The sequence below is a fragment of the Hemicordylus capensis genome, chromosome 2 (assembly GCF_027244095.1).
Source record: "Hemicordylus capensis ecotype Gifberg chromosome 2, rHemCap1.1.pri, whole genome shotgun sequence".
NCBI classification, from domain to species: domain Eukaryota; kingdom Metazoa; phylum Chordata; class Lepidosauria; order Squamata; family Cordylidae; genus Hemicordylus; species Hemicordylus capensis.
The window spans coordinates 161,232,297-161,251,482 of record NC_069658.1 but is presented as its reverse complement, the minus strand read 5'-3'; the positions used below and the strand labels follow the sequence as shown (position 1 = coordinate 161,251,482).

General features: G+C 46.0%; 1 protein-coding gene across 6 annotated transcripts in view; it reads left to right on the top strand.

Annotated features, from left to right (window-relative positions):
• SPAG17 (sperm associated antigen 17) overlaps positions 1-19,186 on the top strand; it is a 211,004-nt gene that overhangs the window by 108,478 nt on the left and 83,340 nt on the right. For all 6 annotated transcript variants that reach the window (XM_053288500.1, XM_053288499.1, XM_053288498.1 and 3 more), the window contains exons 20-25: positions 1,084-1,169; positions 2,794-3,066; positions 5,201-5,312; positions 7,837-7,977; positions 10,499-10,612; positions 13,851-14,089. In XM_053288500.1, coding sequence (XP_053144475.1) covers positions 1,084-1,169; positions 2,794-3,066; positions 5,201-5,312; positions 7,837-7,977; positions 10,499-10,612; positions 13,851-14,089 — 965 coding nt within the window. The remainder of the gene's footprint in view (positions 1-1,083; positions 1,170-2,793; positions 3,067-5,200; positions 5,313-7,836; positions 7,978-10,498; positions 10,613-13,850; positions 14,090-19,186) is intronic.

The window sequence follows — 19,186 nt, the reverse complement described above, 5'->3', positions numbered from 1 at the left end:
GTGCATATAGATTACTGAATACTGAAGGAATAAATATGAAGGTAATCCTTATGGTTCCCACAAAGTCCTTATAGGTCTTTGCTCTCGCAAATTCTTGCTCAAAATGTTGCTCCAGATTGTTACTCTACAGGTATCCTATGTAACTTTTAACCTGTTTCTTCCTGCTTAGGGGGGACTTCATCAGGAGAAATCTACAATGAACTGAAATCACAATAATGCATATATAATTTTTAGCATAAAAATACCTTCAACAAATTGCTGTATTTACTCAAAGGGTTAACTTGTTTGTTTGCTACTTACATTTATCTCTTCAAAAGTGCCTCTGCACTTGCCAGAGCCAAATTTGCTACAGCTGTAGAGACACAGAGATACATAGGGACACCTCAGTGGCATAGTTTCTGATGATGTAACCCACTCTTAATTCAAGATGGCGGATGCATAAACACTTATTATGTATTTATTTAACACACATCCCTGGGTGGTTTACAACAAAATAATAAAAATTAAAACAGAAGTTAAAATGTTAAAACATTAAAATAATTGTTAAACAATTAAAAAATGTAAATCTAATTAAAAGCCTGGGTAAACAAACGTATTAGCTGCCTTAACTGCCTTTTAAAAAGTTGTCAGAGATGGGGAGGCTCTTATTTCAGCAGGGAGCGCATTCCAAAGAATCAACGGAGAAGGCCGATCCCTGAGTAGCCACCAGACAAGCCAGTGGCCACTGTAGACAAACTTCTCCTGATGATCTCATTGGGCAGTAGGGTTCATGGCGAAGAAGATGTTCTCTTAAATACCCAGGGCCTAAGCTGTTTGGGGCTTTATGGATTATAACCAGCACCATGTATTTTACCCAGAAACTTATCAACAGCCAGTGTAGCTCTTTCAATACATTAACAAAGGGTTTTTGTTAATGAAATTATAATTATAGCCAAGTTGCTTGTAGTGAGTATGAAAACTTTAGCTGTATCTACATTCTTACTGAGTTTGACAATGCAGTCAATATATAATCTTCTCAATGAGTCATTCTTCATTTTTATAATATATTTGCAATCTTCTTTATTCTTGTCTCAATTCTCAAAGGTGCCAAAAGCAAAGTGGAAGTTACTCCAGAACCTTCTCCGGTTGAGAAAGAAAAAAATATTTTTGTCAGAGATGACTCTCTCAAGGTAAAACAAGAGAAGCCCAAATCCATAGATATTGGCTGACAGTCTGAGAAGTGTTAGAAGTAGAGCTGCCTCTGTGGGAGATTCTGCAATGGAGCTCAGCCCACTGTAGGCAAAAACATGCGGAGAGGGAGGGGGTAGCAATTTTCACTTCTCTCTCTGCCCTCCAGAAGTACTTTTTTGCCTTCAGAATTATGTCCCTGGATTGTCAGAATTTTGGATGTTCACTGTAACATAGCCATAAACAAGGGTAAGAGGATGAGCAGGCATCCATCATGAATGATTGGCTCTGTCCTTGTAGGTATGACAAACTACCAAGAACTACTCTAGTCACTCTAGCAGTATCTCTTAGCCATTGAAGCAACAGTGCATGGGTAACCATATTAAATGCTGCTACAGATCCAATTTAACCAGAATAGTAAGAGGTTCTCAAGATAAGATTATCAATAGATCAGTTGTTACTCTAACAAAAGCCATCTGAGACCTACTTCCCAGATTCACTTATTCACTGGAATACACACATGGGGGATGAGTTCATATGACTCATGAAAAGTAAGTTGATGGGAACCAGAGGTTCCCGAAACGTTTTATCAAAACAGCGGTCAAACCGGCTGTTTTGATGGAACAATCCCAAAATGTTTCAGGTGTTTCAGCCATAGGGAGAAATGGGGAAACTTGAAACACCCCATTGTTTCCCATGGGTAGCTCCTAGAAAATGGGATGTATAGGATGATGTGGGATGAAGTGGGATGTATAGGGTGATGGTAGGTAGAAATCATCATGCCCTACCACATAACCCACTTTGGTGTTCCTAGGAACTACCCATGGGGAACAATGGAGTATTTTGAGTTTCCCCATTGTTCTCTATGGCCAGAACAAGCTATGCACTCAGAGTGCACACAAAAGTTTTGCATTGCCATTTGCAATGCATTTTGCAACTTTTGCCATGAATTGAATCCTTATCAGCACTTGGTGGCCATGATGCCATTTGTTTCTGCTACTGCTTCAATAGTCAAGGCGGCGATTCCATCAGCTTCCACCTCATCCCACTCTTCTTTCTCAACAATGCAGCAAAGTCTTACATCCCGACATGACATCTCTGCTCCTCATGATATAGAGGATTCAATTGGCTGGGCACCTGAACTCAGGGCGGTGCTGACCGCCTGCAGGAACCCTCCCACTTGGACTTCCTGTGGAGAAAAATGGACATGTTTCTCTCAGTATGCCAGCTCATCGGTGTGTTCTGACCCTGCTAGTTCCCCGCTGACACTTGTTCTATCTCACCTGTTGTAGCTAAAAAAAGTCAGGGCTGCTTACTTGTAACTGGGGTTCTTCTGGTGGTCCTGTCCAGTCACACACCTGCCCATCCTTCCCTACTGCAGAACCGTGTAGCACTGGACTCTAGAACTGAAGGGGTGGGTGCAGAACATGTGACCTAGTGGGTTTGGGGAAGAGCCTCAGCACAAAGCTGGAAAGAGTGAAGCTTGGAAGGTTCTGGTCTCTACTCATGCCAGTGCGAAGCCCATCTGTGTGACTAGATAGAGGACCACCAGAAGAACCCCAGTTATAGGTAAGCAACCTGAAGATACTATTCATGCAACTGACTGAGCTCTTAATGTTTATACAGGCTTGGAAGGAAGAACAGGAGCGGCTACTAGAGGAAGAACGGTTGAAAGAATTAAAAAAAGCAGAGAAAAAGGAAAAAACCGGTGGTAAAAAAAAGGGTCAGAGTAAGGAGACAGCACCATCTGATGAAGGAAAGGGATCCAAGAAGAAATCTTCTAAGGAAAAATCAAAATCACCAGAGTCTACCAAATCACCAGAAATTGAAGATCCAGCTAAGCTGCACAAGCAAAGTAAACAGAATCTCCTTCCTCCACCCCCAGAGAAAGAATATGAGGTGAGATTATTTATTAGCCTACTTTCCTTAAGGAAAGCAAGCGTATGTGATCACCTGCATTCTCCATGTGTGTGTCTGTCTGTGTGTCCCGCCCCCCCCCGCCCCCATCAACTTCACAATGCCTGGATGTACATAGGAAGCTGCCATATACTGAGTTAGACCATTGGTCCATCTAGCTCAGTTTTGTCTCCACAGACTGGCAGCGGCTTCTCCAAGGTTGCAGGCAAGAATCTCTCTCAGCCCTATCTTGGAGAAGCCAGGGAGGGAACTTGGAACCTAGATGCTCTTCCCGGAGCGGCTCCATCCCCTAAGGGGAATATCTTCCACTGCTCACACATCAAGTCTCCCTTTCATATGCAACCAGGGCGGACCCTGCTCAGCTAAGGGGACAATTTATGCTTGCTACCACAAGACTAGCTTGCCTCTACCAAATTTGCTACAGGTGTAGGGACACATAGGGATGGCTCAAGTGTGTAGTTTGTAATGATGTCATCAGTTTTGATTCAAGGTGCTGAATGCATGAACGTTTGAGGTGCAAGTGGGCTAACTTGTGAGGATGGTAATTATCAATTGACTGTAGTGAAAGGAAATAGGCAGATTAGTTCTTACCAGAACAACTTGTTATTCTATGTACCCTGTTAGGAAGGAACTGCACTTTTTCAAATATTGAAGGCTCCAGTGCTTCCATCTCTTGTGGCAAATTGTGCCCAAAGCACATGTTGGCTTTGGCTCAGTAAGCATGCCTCTGCTAGTGCTGTGTCCCATCTGCACATGACCTTGGAAAAATGCCTTGCCATGGGGAAAACAGTGGTTTGTTTGTTTGTTTGAAGCATTTAATATACCACCCACTCCAAAAACTCCGGGCAGTGTACAATGAATGACATGTAAATAAGGTAACATTAAAAATTACAATAAAAAATTACATTAAAAATTGCAAACTAAAATATATAATGGAAAGTAAATAAAGTAAACTACAGGGCAAATGCCTGGCAGAAAAGAAAGATCTTCAATAAGAATTTAAAGACCAGTAAAGAGGGGGCTAGATGAATCTGAAGGGGAAGAGAATTCCAAAGAAGTGGGGCAGTTGGTCTTCTGGCCCATTTTATTATTTGAACTTGGGTGTTCTGAGCTCCAGTGCTGGAGAGGAAGAACCCCTGTAAGAAAAAGCATTGAAGGCTGAGGAAGGACACTATTTTGCAAAAGTAGCAAGTAGTCAAAATCTTTAGTTAATACTTGCTTACATTTAGCTTATTTTTCAGGCTGTATTTTTCTCCATTTTCGGACCCAAAATGCTGCTGAGTGAAGGAAATATTTCCCCCCACACCCTTTCATTATGAGAATATTCACTTTTCTTTCTTCACTGCAATAGTTTCCTCTAGTTGCTGCTGCTTTGATGTCATTTCTTTGCTGCTGCTGCTTTCTTCCTCCTGGATTAGTCACGGCAGCAGCTCAAGTCAATCTGGGAGCACATAGTGGCTGACATGCAGACTAGCACTGCCTGGGCAATCTGGCAAGTGCTTGTCATCATCAAGACTGCCAACATTGGCAGCCTAGGCGGTGCTAATGCACTGCAACAAACACTTAGCTGCGTTTTCAGGGGAGGCAAAGCATTAGTGGTGCAGAATCTTCTGTTGTGGTTCAAACAAATGTATTTAATTCTTGTTGAGAAATTGCTGCTGAGGAAGAGGCTGATATTTCTGGTTTTTACCACTTTTAAAAAATGGATGTAATCTATTAAAAAATCACCTTAAGTGGTGCAGCAGGGAAATGCTTGACTAACAAGCAGAAGGTTGCTGGTTCAAATCCCCGCTGATACTATCTTGGGCAGCAGCGATATAGGAAGATGCTGAAAAGCATCATCTCATGCTGCGTAGGAGATGGCAATGGTAAACCCCTTCTGTATTCTACCAAAGAAAACCACAGGGCTCTGTGGGCGCTAGGAGTCAAAATTGACTTGATGGCACACTTTACCTTTAATCTATTAAAATTCCAACATTCAAACAAAAACTGTGGATTATAAAATTGTGCGAGCTTGATGGAGTTTTGCTGATTTAACCTTTACGAGTTGGCCACCTTGGCTTGACCAAATCTTTTCTCTCTGATTATAACTTTTTCTCTCACGGTTCCATCCTAGTTTCTTGGATACAATATGGGTGAGAATCCCATTCAGGTTGCTGGGACAATTCGATATCTCTTCCCTACTGATGGAGGGCAAATTCAGGCAGAAAAGATTACATTTGAAAAAGGTAATACTTCCACACTTTTTATGTTTTCTCTATTATTCCTTTAAAATCCACATTGATGCCAAATGTGTCACTGTTTAATGCTTTTTGGAAAGAAAGGATAAGCTGGAGTAGTGTGGTGGCTAAGAGACCAATATGTCAGGGGTAGAGCTTTAATTGGCCGGATGTGTTTTAAGAAGATGAGCCACCCAGTGTCAGGGAGCCACCTCTCACCTCCCCCCTCGCTGGCCACTCAGCCTGCTGTTGTTACTGCTGCCTGCCACTTGCTTGTCACCCACCACCCGCTCTCTGCCCATGCTGCCTCTCACTGCTGCTTGCTGCCCACTTCCTTGCTGCCACTCTGCCTCTGGTTGGCTTCCCAGAAGCTCACAGTCAGCAATGCAATTAGTCGCTGACAGGGGAAACGTTGCAAGGGCTTACTGGCCCCGTCCTTGGTATTTGGCCACGGCCTCTACTTCTGATGTCAGATGCAAGGGTATGGCTTGGGCCGCACACTCTGCACTAGCGATTAAAAATCAAAAGGAGCGAGGGAGGACTTTGTCCTCCAGCCGCAGGCAAGCTCCCTATGCCCCTGCCTGTGTTCTATACATTCTGGCTGGGCTTAGGAACATAGGAAACTATCTTATCCCGAGTCAGACCATTGGTCCATCTAGTATTGTCTGCACAGACTGGCAGCAGCTTCTCCAAGGTTGCAGTCTCTCTCAGCCCTATCTGGAGATGCCAGGGAGGGAACTTGGAACCTTCTGTATGCCAGCATGCAGATGCTCTTCCCAGAGTGACCCACTCCCCTAAGGAGAATATCTTACAGAGCTCACACATGTAGAGCCGGGTCTCATGATCGGTGAGACCCGGTTTGTGCAGCTGCCCGCTCTCCCCGCACATGAGCAGGGCAGGAGTCCTTGGTGGCCAGATTGGCCGCCCACACGATTGCTGGCTCCATGACGGAGCTGGCAGGGGCTGGGGGGAGCGAGCACGCAGGGCATGCTAACGAGACCCCCAGAGCCGGGAGGCTGCTTTTTGCCCCTCCCCCCAGTCTCCTCGTGAGTAGCCGCGCTGCAGAGCTATGCCACGGCTACTCACGATAAAAAAACTGGGTTTGCGGAGTGCTCACTCTGCAAACCTGGTTTAAGGGGAGGGGTAGTTAGACGGGTTAACCACCTGGGACCCACCGGGCTCGCCTGCAAGCCCAGTGGCTCATACAGTCAGCCAAAATCGGGCTTGGCTCCCTTAGCCCAATTTCAGCTGATCGTCAGAATAGCCTCATAGTCTCCCATTCATATGAAACCAGGGCAGACCCTGCTTAGAAAAGGGGACAGGTCATGCTTGCTACCACAAGACCAGCTCCCCTCCCTTGCTAGCCAGGCCATAATTTGTGACCTCCGGGACCAATCTTATGCTTGTTTGTGTTCATTGGGATTTGTTCACCAAGTAAGCATGCACAAATTTGCAGCCTTGGTCCCTGATCTTATGCTGAAGCTCTGCACAATGTCAAGCAAGTGGGTGGTGATCATCCCAGCACATGTGATGGGCTGCAGAGTGGCTGATGCCCATTACAACTGCAAGGACAATTTTCCGCACCCCAAACTCTAATCTTGGAGCTGGAGAGAGAAGCAAAACCTTGTTTTGACAGTGGATGGCAAGGGTGCTCTCTGAGCACTGCTGCCATCCACCACCCAAATGGCCTGCTCTAGCCTTCCTTTCTGACTTTGAGTTGGCAAGCATGGCACAGGTTTCCCCAATATCTGTGTTGGATGCAGACAATCCCTGCCCCCTCCTCATTTCTAAGCTGGAGAGAAATATGGGGCTCTGTTTCTCTCATCCTCTGTGGAGAATTCATTTTGTGAAGGTTCCTTCTAGCAGTGTTAGTGACATTGGGTATAGCATTCAGGGCAATGCTTGGGCTGTACTGAAACTGTTGCTATTATGAATGGCTGTTTATGAGAGTGGCTGGTCTTCTGGTCTAGGAAAAGGCAGTAGCTTGGATTCAAACTATAGGACTCTAGAGCAGGCATCCACAGAGGCCATTTGAGCATGTGCAGTGGCCATTTTGTTTTTGGTGGCCATTTTTTTTTTTAAAAAAAATTGAGAATTTGCGCCCCCCCTTCAAGTGGCACCCAGGGCATGTGCCCTGCCTGCCCTACCCTAGATACGCCCCTGACTAGAACTTAGCCCAGGCCTGCCCAACTCCGGCCCTCCTGCAGTTGTTGGCCTACAACTCTCTTAATCCCTGGCTATCAGCTACTGAGGCTGGGGATTATGGGAGTTGTAGTCCAAAAACAGCTGGGGCCCCCAAGTTGAGCAGGCCTGACATAGTCCAACCCTAGGTGCAACTCTTTCCTATTTTACTGTTCCTATTTAGTAATCGTGCAATAGGTCTGAGACGGACCAACTGTCATCTAGCCCCTCCCCTCTGTCAAGAACCAAGTCCTCTGTAACATGTCATTTTTGTTCATTCTTTATCAGCAGAGCTACGAGTCTGACCATTGCATCGTTTGCTATGCTTTTTCTTTCCTATTTTCCCCTCCAGGGGCAACTTTGGTCAAAGTGAAGGTGATAACAGACAACCACTGTTTCTTCATTCATATCACAGATCCCCAACACATCCCAGAAGAAATTAAAACCAAACAAGAGAGTAGTAGCTCCCTAGAAGAGCAACAGACTATGCCAGGTCAGTGAGGCATTATCAGCTGTGGAGAATAGGAGTCTGAGACATTCTTGCAATTATGATTGATACTTAGGCATGGTTTAGATGCTCTTATTACATACTACTGGATTGCAAATTCGCTCTTCCCTCATGCAGCCAATTACTGTGGAGGAGGTCAATAAAGGCTGTTTGCACAGGCAACATCCTTGCTTTGTTTTTGCAAGAGGAACCAGGGCAGGCAGGCAGTACAACCCATCTCAAGCAGGCTGCCTTCCCCCAAGTCTCCTCAGACATCTCGCACAGCCTAGTTTTCTCTTCCCACACACCCTCTTTAAACACTAGAAAGTTCTAGTGTTTAGGATCAGGGCCTCTGATCCTGCCCTTCCAGCAAGTAAAGAGTGCATCCTAGGAGAGACAGCAGGGTGCTATCAGATCATGTTTTCTCCTCACACACTCTCTTTAAATGCTGGAGAAGCCCTTCATGCATTTAAAGAAGGTGCACCATGAGAGAAAGCATCCTGATCTCTTACCCATTCCCCAGCTGCATCGAGGAGAGTGCTCTGGAACCATCATTGCTTGCTATCCCATCTTAGGCCTTTTCCTCCTTTAGGTGGATATGGGTAGTGAGAATTGGTCCCCTTTGAGTGTTCTTTTGAACCTTTTGAGATTTGAGTGTATGTTCAAGAGGGCCTGTTTTATTTTCAGGTTGGGCAGCCTTCTAAGAACATAAGAAGAGCCCTGTTAGATGAAACAAAGACCCATCTAGTTCAGCATCCTATTTCCCACAGTGGCCAGCAAGATGCCTCTAGGAAGCCCACAAGCAGAAGATTAAGGCATGCCCCCTCTCCTATCATTGCTCCCCTGTAGTTGCTATTCAGAGAGGCATATTCCCTATGAACCTGGAGATAGCATATAACCATTAGGATGTGTAGTCACTGGAAGACATTTCCTCCATGGCTCCTAGTCTTGATGGCTATAGGCTATCTCTGGGTGCAGAGGCAGAATGTCTCCAAATAGCAGTTGCAGGGGAGCAACTGGTATGGGAGTGGCATGCTTTCATCTCCTGGTTTGGGGCTTCCCAGAGGAATCTGGTGGACCACTGTGGGGAAATAGGGTGCTGGACTATAGGCCTTCGGCCTGATCCAGCAAGGCTCTTCTTATTAAATGATCTAATAGAAGGCGGCATTTTGGGGGACCACTTTTGTGTGTACAGATGCATCAGACAGAAATTAATCACGTACATTTCTATCAAGTTGTTGGAACTGCACCTGTTGAATAGGGATGTGTGAATCGATTCGGATACAAAACAATTTGTACCCAAATCTGGCTGATTCGTATGATTTGTAGACAGAACAAATAATTTGCCCAGATTTGGGTACAAAACAAATCACCCCAGATTTGTACCTCCATTTTGTCGCCAAAGTGGGTTGAGTGGTAGTGCCCAATGGGTGAAAACTATCACTCAAATTTCAAAGAAATTGGGCAAAAGGGCGATTTAAATTTTTTTTTTGAAGTTAGCATGTCTTTAAGCTTTTCCCCATAGGGAATAATGGGGGTTTCAGCAGCCTTATAGCTGTGCCCATGTGGGGGGCACCAGGGTGGCCAAGAGTGGGTTGTGGTGCAGTGCACATAGGTTGCCAACCACTCCCAAAATGACAAGCCCATGAGGCACTGGGTTTTGTTGTTCTCAATGTCTGAGGTGTTCTTCTGAGAGTAGATTCTCTGTAGGAATCATTTCTACCAGATGATTCCTACCAGAGGAATCACCCCACTTTTGCCCTGGGAACCCCTTTTTTGCCCCAAATCAATTCGGATTCGGAAAATTTGGGTACAGATCGAATCTTGGGTGATTCGGGGGTGGGGGGGCAGGACAGATTTGGACCCAAAACAAATTGAATTTAAAAAATTGATTCATGTACATCCCTACTGTTGAACTTATGCCTGGATGTCTCCCTCCCCAGAACAATGTTGAACTGAAAGATCAAGGCAGTGTAAGTGTATAGAGCCTGATTTGTGAAACTAGTGTAAGACTTTACAGAGGCTTACTGCTTACATGGCACAGAAGTTGCAATTTTTATGCTTTTTAGAGCATGCAAAAACTGGAAGAACCTTCACTCTTGTCTTAAACCAAAGGCTTTTTTATATTTAAATTTATGTGTTCTCTGATGTGTTGACTTATCTAATAACAAGCTGTGAGGTTCATTATACATACATCTGATCATCAATCATTCAAAGAATAGTTATAGGTAAGCATCTGCTTTTAAAATTTAAAAGACACATTTATTCACCCAGGCTTTTAATTAGATTTATGGTTTTAAATGATTTTATTGTTAATGATTTTAATGTTTAAATTATTTTAATTGTTAGTTTGATTTAATATTTTAAATAATTTTAATTGTAAAGTGCCCAGACACACAAGTTTTGGGCAGTAGAATAATGTATTTAATAAATTAATTAATAAATGTTCTATCTATCTATCTATCTATCTATATCTATCTGTCTGTCTGTCTATGTTTATATTTAAACATACCTTATTTTATTTTAGAAAAGCCAAAACATCAACAGAAAGCTGTGAGCAAATTTGGATCATTTTCTGCAACTTTAGAGAATGGAATTAATCTTTCCTTTAGTTACTATGGAGCTACAGGCAAATCAGCAGGTAAAAAAATAAAAAACAGCTCAAGGTCGTGGTAACCCAGGGACAGACCACTGCTGGCCATACCCTCTGTGTTGGCATCAGACACATACTAACATTGGGGGTGTGGCCAGCACTGGGAACGGGGGACACACAGCCCCTCACCTGCTTCCAACTGGTGTTTCATTCATCAACAAGATGCTTTCTTTCTGTCCCTCGCTCAGAGCAAGGGAGAAAAAGAAAGGACTCGCTCAGCTGGCAAACGAAGTGCTGGCAGAGAACAGGCAAGAGGCCACACCTTGTACTCCCAACCAGCAAATGTTTTGTTCTCCAGCTGGGTGTGGGAGAGGGGTGAGCTGGTGGTGGGGAGAGGTTCATGGCAGCCCCCAGGTCCCAGGAGCTCAGGAACCTTCATTCCTCCCTTGTCCAATGGTGGCTATGCCACTGACTCTCAGGTAGAATCAGTGGGAGTCTCACTGACTCTCACCTATGCACACTTATCTGAGAACAAGCGCCACTGAACAAAACATCTGAATAAACAAGCATAGGATTGCTCCACATTGCCAGATCTGTAAAACCTTTGTCACATCTCTTTAATTCTATACTGTGTTATACTGAAACTCAGTTTTCACAGTAGGTGTGGTTCTTCATCACCAGAAGTACAGGTAGTAGGCACAGGGGGCAGGGACCTGATTATGGAATTCCTTGCCACCTGAGATCTGGCTAACCCCATCTGTATACCATTTTAGACATCAGCTAAACACATTTTTGTTTAGATGTGCCCTCCAGTATTGTACTCCTGTTTTGTATCTGCTGGCCATGGATTGTTGCTTGTTGTTTTGTTTGTTTTACATTCATTGATTGACATGATGAGGAAAAGTACTCAAAGTAGTTCTCCTGACGTTAAAAGGACAAGTTAGACATTGCCTAACTTGTTCTTTTTATTTCAGTGGGACTACTTTGAGTAATTTTCCTCATGTCAACCATTGATTTTATAATTAGCTGGTGTGTTAATTATTGTTTAGATGGTGATATGTGCATTCCTCCTTGTTTAATGAGCAGCCTAGGGAACCCTGTAGTGGAACTGAAAGATGGGATATAAATGTATCCTCTATAATAAAAGGGTAAAGCGTGATCCCGTGTCCTTTCTCGGCCCGTGTCTTTCTCGGCCGTTCTGGGCATGCGCGGAGGTATTTTGCATACGGGGCAGCCCGTCGCCATCTTAGCGGCTGTCTCTCTCCCTCCCCCGACCGTTCAGTGGGCCAAGCTGGGGCACACTGAGCTCTGCCCTCTGCCTCGCAAGGCGCAGGCAGCACCCAGAACCCAGCCCAAAAGCGCACTTCTGGAACAGTGGTGCATGAGCGTTCTGTTTGAAGCCACCCCAGGTAGCCCCTCCCTCTCCCCTGCTGTTTCCCCTGTTCTGGCCCCGCCTCATTAGGCGGAGAGGGGGGTGGGGGTGGGGGAATCGATGGAGGGGGCCGCGGCCGGTGTGATGCTGGGGAAGAGGAAGCGGGCGGACGCTCCCAGGCGGCAACGGCGACTCCAGCAGCGCCTGCCGGGTCTGACACTCACCCCACCCCCCAAACAAACAAGCACAATCTACACAACAGCCGGGGGGAGGGCAGAGGGGGCGGCAAGAGAACCAGACATGCCGAGGGGTGCATAGAGGCAAGATCGACGGCCAAGACTCTGGGCGGCAAACACAACAAACACCACATAAAGTAACAGACAAGCACCCCCCACCATACATACATGTGAAAAGCACACACAGTGCCACAAACAAAAGTAGTGGCCATGGAGGGAGGAAGAAAAACAGATACAAAACTGTGGGTCAAGAGACAGGAAAAGCGAGTAGAGCAGAACAATCAGAAAAATTACCCCACTCCACACCACAAAAGGCACTGGCCCAGCCATAAGGAGGAGGGCACGAGGCAGCAAGAGGAGACGAAAATAGACGGCACCAAAGGACTACTAGCTAACGTGGGCCAGAGACTGAAGGAGGAAAGCAAAGACAGAGAGAAAGAGAGAAAGAGAAAGAGAGAGACAGACAGACAGACAGACAAGAAGGAGGGAGGGAGGGAGACAGGACAATAGAGAGAAGAAAAGAAAGAAAGAAGGAATAAGAGAGAAGAGAGAGAAGGGAAAGAAAAGAACAAAATAAACAAGGAGGGAGGAAGGGAAAATAGGAAAGAGAGAAGTAAAGAACGAAGGGGGGGAAGGAGTGAGGGAGAAAGACAAAAAAAGAAAAGAAAAAAGATGAAGCCACCAGCCCCAGAGAGCGCGCCCATTATAGAAAGACAAGAGGAAAAGAGAAAGAAAGGGAAAAAAAGAAGTGAGAAAAAATGGAAGAAAGTAAGGAAAAGAGGGAGAGGAAGAGGGAGAGAGAGGAAAGGAAGGAAAGGAAAGAGAGGAAGAGGGAAAGAAAGAAAGAAAAGGGTAAGAGAAAGGGAGAAGGAATAAAGGACAACAACAACAAAAGGAACTAGCGCCCGTTATTTTAACGGGCTTAAAAATACTAGTAGATAATAAGCAGCATTCTAAACAGTGAGCTGATCCAGTAGCCCTGCTGGATCAGCCCAAGGCCTATCTTGTCCAGCATCCTGTTTCACACAGTGGTCCACCAGATGCCTCTTGGACTCCCACAAGCAAGAGCTGAGGGCGTTCCTTCTTTCCTCCTGTTGCTCCCCTGCAATTGGTATTTAAAGGCATCTTGCCCCTTAGGCTGAAGTTAGTTGGCCTGTAGTCCTCAGACTAGTAGCCACACTTGGAACAGTCTTCATTCCATTGTGCACCTGGATGGCCCAGCCAAGTGCATCATTAGGCTCTAAACTCCAAGTGTGGGTAGTTTAATCTCCCCAGAGCAGGATTTGCTCTTATGTGCGGCCAGCCACATAGTACACCAGCCAGTGTCCCACACACACCAGTTAGGAAAGCCTGGCTTAGGTCACAGAAATGGTAACTGGTAGCAGTATGCTGTATCCATTTACAACCTGTTTTCAAATATATATCTGAACAGGCACATAGAAGGCCAACTAATAGTAAATATACTTTCAAATTGTAGTGAGTGAGGCAGAGAATCACCATAGCATCACTATATTACACTTGAAGTATATAAACTCTAGTTTTCTCTGGTGGGTTGGGGGGATGAAACTTGATGCTTACGAGTCCCCCCTGCCCCCAAACACACATCATCTACCTGCATGCATGTGATTTCCTTTTTTCCAAACAAAGTAAACCTCATGATTTTTTCTCTCTCCTGCAGATGAGAAGGATCCTGATTTAGCAACAATTTTGACCATCCCTTCCATAAATGTGCCTGCTTCCACTCTTGTTCCCTCGGCTGTTTCTGCTACTGGTTCTGCTGCAGGAAAGACAAAGCCTGGTAAAGAAAAATCAGCCAAATCTTTACCATCTGCCAAAATGAGCTCTCGTCTTGCAGTGACTATATCACCAGAAGAACATTCAAAGCAAGAAGAGAAGAAGGTGCATGAAGAGAAGAAGGTATGAATGTGTTTTCTAATTAATAACTTAATATGGTCCAACTCCAAGAAACTTTATAATTCCCATAGCATCCTAAACAGTGACCAACCATGTCACTATGTACGGCAGCATCTTGTGCATGGCAGATGGTACAACTCTGCCATTTTGTAGCATGTCCGTTATTTCCCCCCCCCTTTCATTTGAGGAGAGCATACCCCTCATGCACTTTTGAGACAGAGGCAGATGTGTGGATTTTATTATTCCAGACAGAAGGTCTCCCACCAAATTTCAGTTCTGCCTCCACCCAGACTAGAAACAGTTGAAGGCTGTTTGAAAATGGGTTCACTACTCCTGCGTGCTTTCCAGACAGTGCAAGAGGAAGTGGGGTAAAATCTGACAGCTAGCCCTAACATTTTGAAACCAGTTAGTAAGCTGCTTCAGATTTTACACCACTCCTTCTTGGGGAGAGAGGAGAAGGAAGAGGAGGAGACGAAGCATCCCCTGCTCCTGGATCTGCACACAGGACACTTCCCTGAGGGAGAAGAGGAGGGGTGGGTGACTGACAGCATTGTTTCGCCTCCTTTCCCCCCTCCCCCTAGGTGAATTTGTGCAAGGGCAGCAGAATCATGCAAAAAAAATTTTTTTTAAACAGTCATTGACACATACACACCTCTAAAAGCAAATCACACTCCTACAGCTGCAATCCTATGCACTCTTACCTTGGAGGAAGCCCATTGAACTAAATCATTTACTTCTGAGTAATCCCAGCAAGCCTGAAAACTGTTCTCAAAACTCAGAAAACCAGCTACTATTTCGTGATGCACATACAACATGTTATGCCTGAAACGTCAAGATAAGATCCGAAACAGGCTGCTGTGGCTCTGCAAAGGGCTCCCTATTTAAGACCGTGTCAAAACCCAGATCATAAGAATGGATAGCAAGCCTTTATATAGCGAAGCAATTTCAAGGTGCCGTCTGGAAAGTCCCCTGGGTGTTTTCCTGACTACAAGATTTGCAACGGTTAATGCATTGCAAACTGTGATGAAATAGTGTAATGGTTTCAAAACGAGAGTAAAGGGTTGTTTAATGCTTTCTTGTAAATTGGCGGCCATTCATATTTTCCATCCCCTGAAACATATTTTCTAGCCAGGAGTGTCCATATTCTCCTTGAAATGCATTTTGGAGCCATTTTGGAAGGGCGGTATATAAATCAAATGAATGAATGAACAAATAAATAAATAAAGAATAAAAATTTATCTGCTCCTCCTCCTGCTCCATTTGGGCCAATGGAGTCATGAAGTATGTATGACGTGATTATTTATTTATTTTTTAAAATTTAAATGGGGAAGTGAAAGGAAATCTTGTGGCGAGCCTGGGAGGAGAGGAACTGGCGCACCTGGGTGGGCACTCTCTTCCATGGTGACGGCAGCCAGCAGCCCCTCAGCTCTCCCACCGGGAGCTGAGGCGGGTGCAGGGGCAGCCTCACCGCGTGAAGCTGGCTGCTTGCCACTTGCTGGCCACTGCCACTCCCCACCCCCAGAGCCGAGGTGGGCCCGCAGGCAGCCTCGCCGAGCAGAGCAGCCTGTTTGCTGACCACCGCTCCTCCCCGGAGATGAGGTGGGCATGCGGGCAGCCACGCCGAGCGGAGCAGGCTGCTTGCCATTCACTGGCCGCCGCTCCCGCCCCCCCAGAGCCGAGGTGGGCACACGGGCAGCCTCGCCGAGTGGAGAAGGCTGCTCACCAGTTGCTGGCTGCCACCGCCACTCCCCCTCCCGAGCTGAGGCAGGTGCGCGGGCAGCATCACTGAGCGGAGCAGGCTGCTCACCGCTTCCTGGCCACTGGCGCCGCTTCTCCCCACATACACAGCCCCACACACACAGCTGAGATGTGCGCGTGAGCAGCCTTGCTGAGTAGAGCAGGCTGCTTGATGCTCACTGGCCGCTGCCAGAGCCAAGGCAGGCAGCCTTACCAAGTGGAGCAGGTGGCTCAGAGTCAAGGCATGCATGTGGGCACCCTTGCCGAGCGGAGCAGGCTGCTCGCCAGCCACCACTGCCACTCCCCCTCAGAGCTGGGGCAGGCACGCGGGCAGCTTCGCTGTGCAGAGCAAGCCCTTTGCCTCTCTCTTGCCACTGCCAGCAACACTTGTGTGACATCACATGCAAAGGGGGCGTGGCCTCGAGCTCCAGAGAGCCTGAGCAAGCTCTGCTCTTTCATTTCAGGCAGCGCTTGCTGCCTGGAAGCAGCTATTTCTGTTTCTCTCCCTCGATGGAGGCAGAGAAAGGGAAATAGAGACTTTTTGTCAGCAAACACTGCCTGAAATGAAAGGACAGAGCCATCTCAGGGCTCGCCGGAGCCCGGGCAGTGGGCTGAGAGAGAGTTCCCTCGGGGCTCTTCCGATGCCTGAACCACACCCCATGCATGGGATGTCACATGCACGGGACGTTGCTTGAGGGGCTGCCGGGCGGGGCTGGACCCAGACCCAGGCCACCTTTCAGCTGGCTCTGCACCTGTGAGCAAGGTGTTTTTTTGTTTTGTTTTATTTTTGCAGATCGTGCTGTTTAGAGCTGTGGGCAGAAGCACTGAATTCTTTTCTCTCCCTCCCTGTCTTTGGCTTTCTTGACTGAAGAAAGGAGTGCAAATTAATTTATGATTAGCAGGGAATGGCTGCAAACCATTGCAGCCACTTGGAGAGTGCAAACCTAAAATCTCTTGTAACCCACTGCAAGAAACTATGGAGGGTCACAAAGAGGTCAGCAGTTCCCAGATGGTGACATATAGTCTAGGCAGAGATACTGACTAGTCGATGGAATCCTTGACCTCAGAAGTCATGGAGCTCACACTATTTCAGCTCTGCCATCAAAGTCCACACAAGGTGGCAACCCTTTAGAAGGTATGCCAGAATGGAGCAGTCCGCAGCACATGCCAGCAGATCTTGGAAGGTAAATGCAAAGTACTGTAAATTCCATTCTGGAGAAAGGATCCTTTAGTGTCACCCTTGGTGGTAGATGGGAAATCCCTCCTCCTACTAGAGTTTTACAGTTTTTATTTGGAGGATGATCTAGGGGGTCATTGTTGGTGCAGCTCAGCAAACAAAGGAAAAAGGCAAAACATGCTGCTAGTGGTATTCCATGTTTAGTCCTTTACAGAACCAGGAGCGCTTTCCAGACTAGCTGCTCAACAGCAGCAAAATGCCTCTGTTCAGGCAAGTCACATCTGAAATGTAAACAGCAGGGGGAGCAGTCTCAGGGAAACTAACAACCTGAAAAAACAGCAACCCTTTTATGCTGGATATACAGGTGAAACTCGAAAAATTACAATATCTTGCAAAAGTTCATTAATTTCAGTAATGCAAATTAAAAGGTGAAACTGATATATGAGACTCATTACATGCAAAGCGAGATAAGTCAAGCCTTAATTTGTTATAATTGTGATGATCATGGCGTACAGCTCATGAGAACCCCAAATCCACAATCCCAGAAAATTAGAATATTACATGAAACCAATAAAACAAGGATTGTAAATAGAACAATATCGGACCTCTGAAAAGTATAAGCATGCATATGTATTCAGTACTTGGTTTGGGCCCCTTTTGCAGCAATTACTGCCTCAATGCGGCGTGGCATGGATGCTATCAGCCTGTGGCACTGCTGAGGTGTTATGGAAGACCAGGATGCTTCAATAGCGGCCTTCAGCTCTTCTGCATTGTTTGGTCTCATGTCTCTCATCCTTCTCTTGGCAATGCCCCATAGATTCTCTATGGGGTTCAAGTCAGGCGAGTTTGCTGGCCAATCAAGCACAGTAATCCCATGGTCATTGAACCAGGTTTTGGTACTTTTGGCAGTGTGGGCAGGTGCCAAGTCCTGCTGGAAAATGAAGTCAGCATCCCCATACAGCTCGTCTGCGGAAGGAAGCATGAAGTGCTCCAAAATCTCCTGATAGACAGCTGCGTTGACCCTGGACTTAATGAAGCACAGTGGACCAACACCAGCAGATGACATGGCTCCCCAAATCAACACAGACTGTGGAAACTTCACACTGGACTTCAAGCATCTTGCATTGTGTGCCTCTCCATTCTTCCTCCAGACTCTGGGTCCTTGGTTTCCAAATGAGATGCAAAAGTTGCTCTCATCAGAAAAGAGGACTTTGGACCACTGAGCAACAGACCAGTTCTTTTTTTCTTGAGCCCAGGTAAGACGCTTCTGACGTCGTTTGTTGTTCAGGAGCAGCTTGACAAGAGGAATACGACATTTGAAGCCCATGTCCAGGATCCGTCTGTGTGTGGTGGCTCTTGATGCACTAACTCCAGCCTCAGTCCACTCCTTGTGAAAGTCCCCAACACTTTTGAATGGCCTTTTCCTGACAATCCTCTCCAGGCTGCGGTCATCCCTGCTGCTTGTGCACCTTTTTCTTCCACACTTTTCCCTTCCACATCACTTTCTATTGATGTGCTTTGATACAGCACTTTGGGAACATCCAACTTCTTTTGCAATTACCTTTTGAGGCTTTCCCTCCTTATGGAGGGTGTCAATGATGGTTTTCTGCACAACTGTCAAGTCAGCAGTCTTTCCCATGGTTGTGATTCCTAATGAACCAGACTGAGAGACCATTTAAAGGCTCAGGAACCCTTTGCAGGTGTTATGGATTGATTAGCTGATTGGAGTGGGACACCTGGAGCCTAGACTGTTGAACCTTTTCACAATATTCTAATTTTCTGGGATTGTGGATTTGGGGTTCTCATGAGCTGTACGCCATGATCATCACAATTATAACAAATTAAGGCTTGACTTATCTCGCTTTGCATGTAATGCGTCTATCTCATATATCAGTTTCACCTTTTAATTTGCATTACTGAAATTAATGAACTTTTGCACGATATTCTAATTTTTCGAGTTTCACCTGTAGGATGTCCTAACTCTATATCGCAGCGATTAAATTCAAAACAAGGCATTGGAAATGTGATCGGCACCCTGCTGTCCACATAGGGACTGCGGTGTCACAATGCAGGAAGTGTGGAAGCAGACTTCCGAGATACATCGTGACCCCGTTGCAGGCTCTAATCTGGAAAGCGCCAGGGAGCGAATGCAAAGTTGTTGCTGGCTTGTCTAGTGGTGTCTCTGG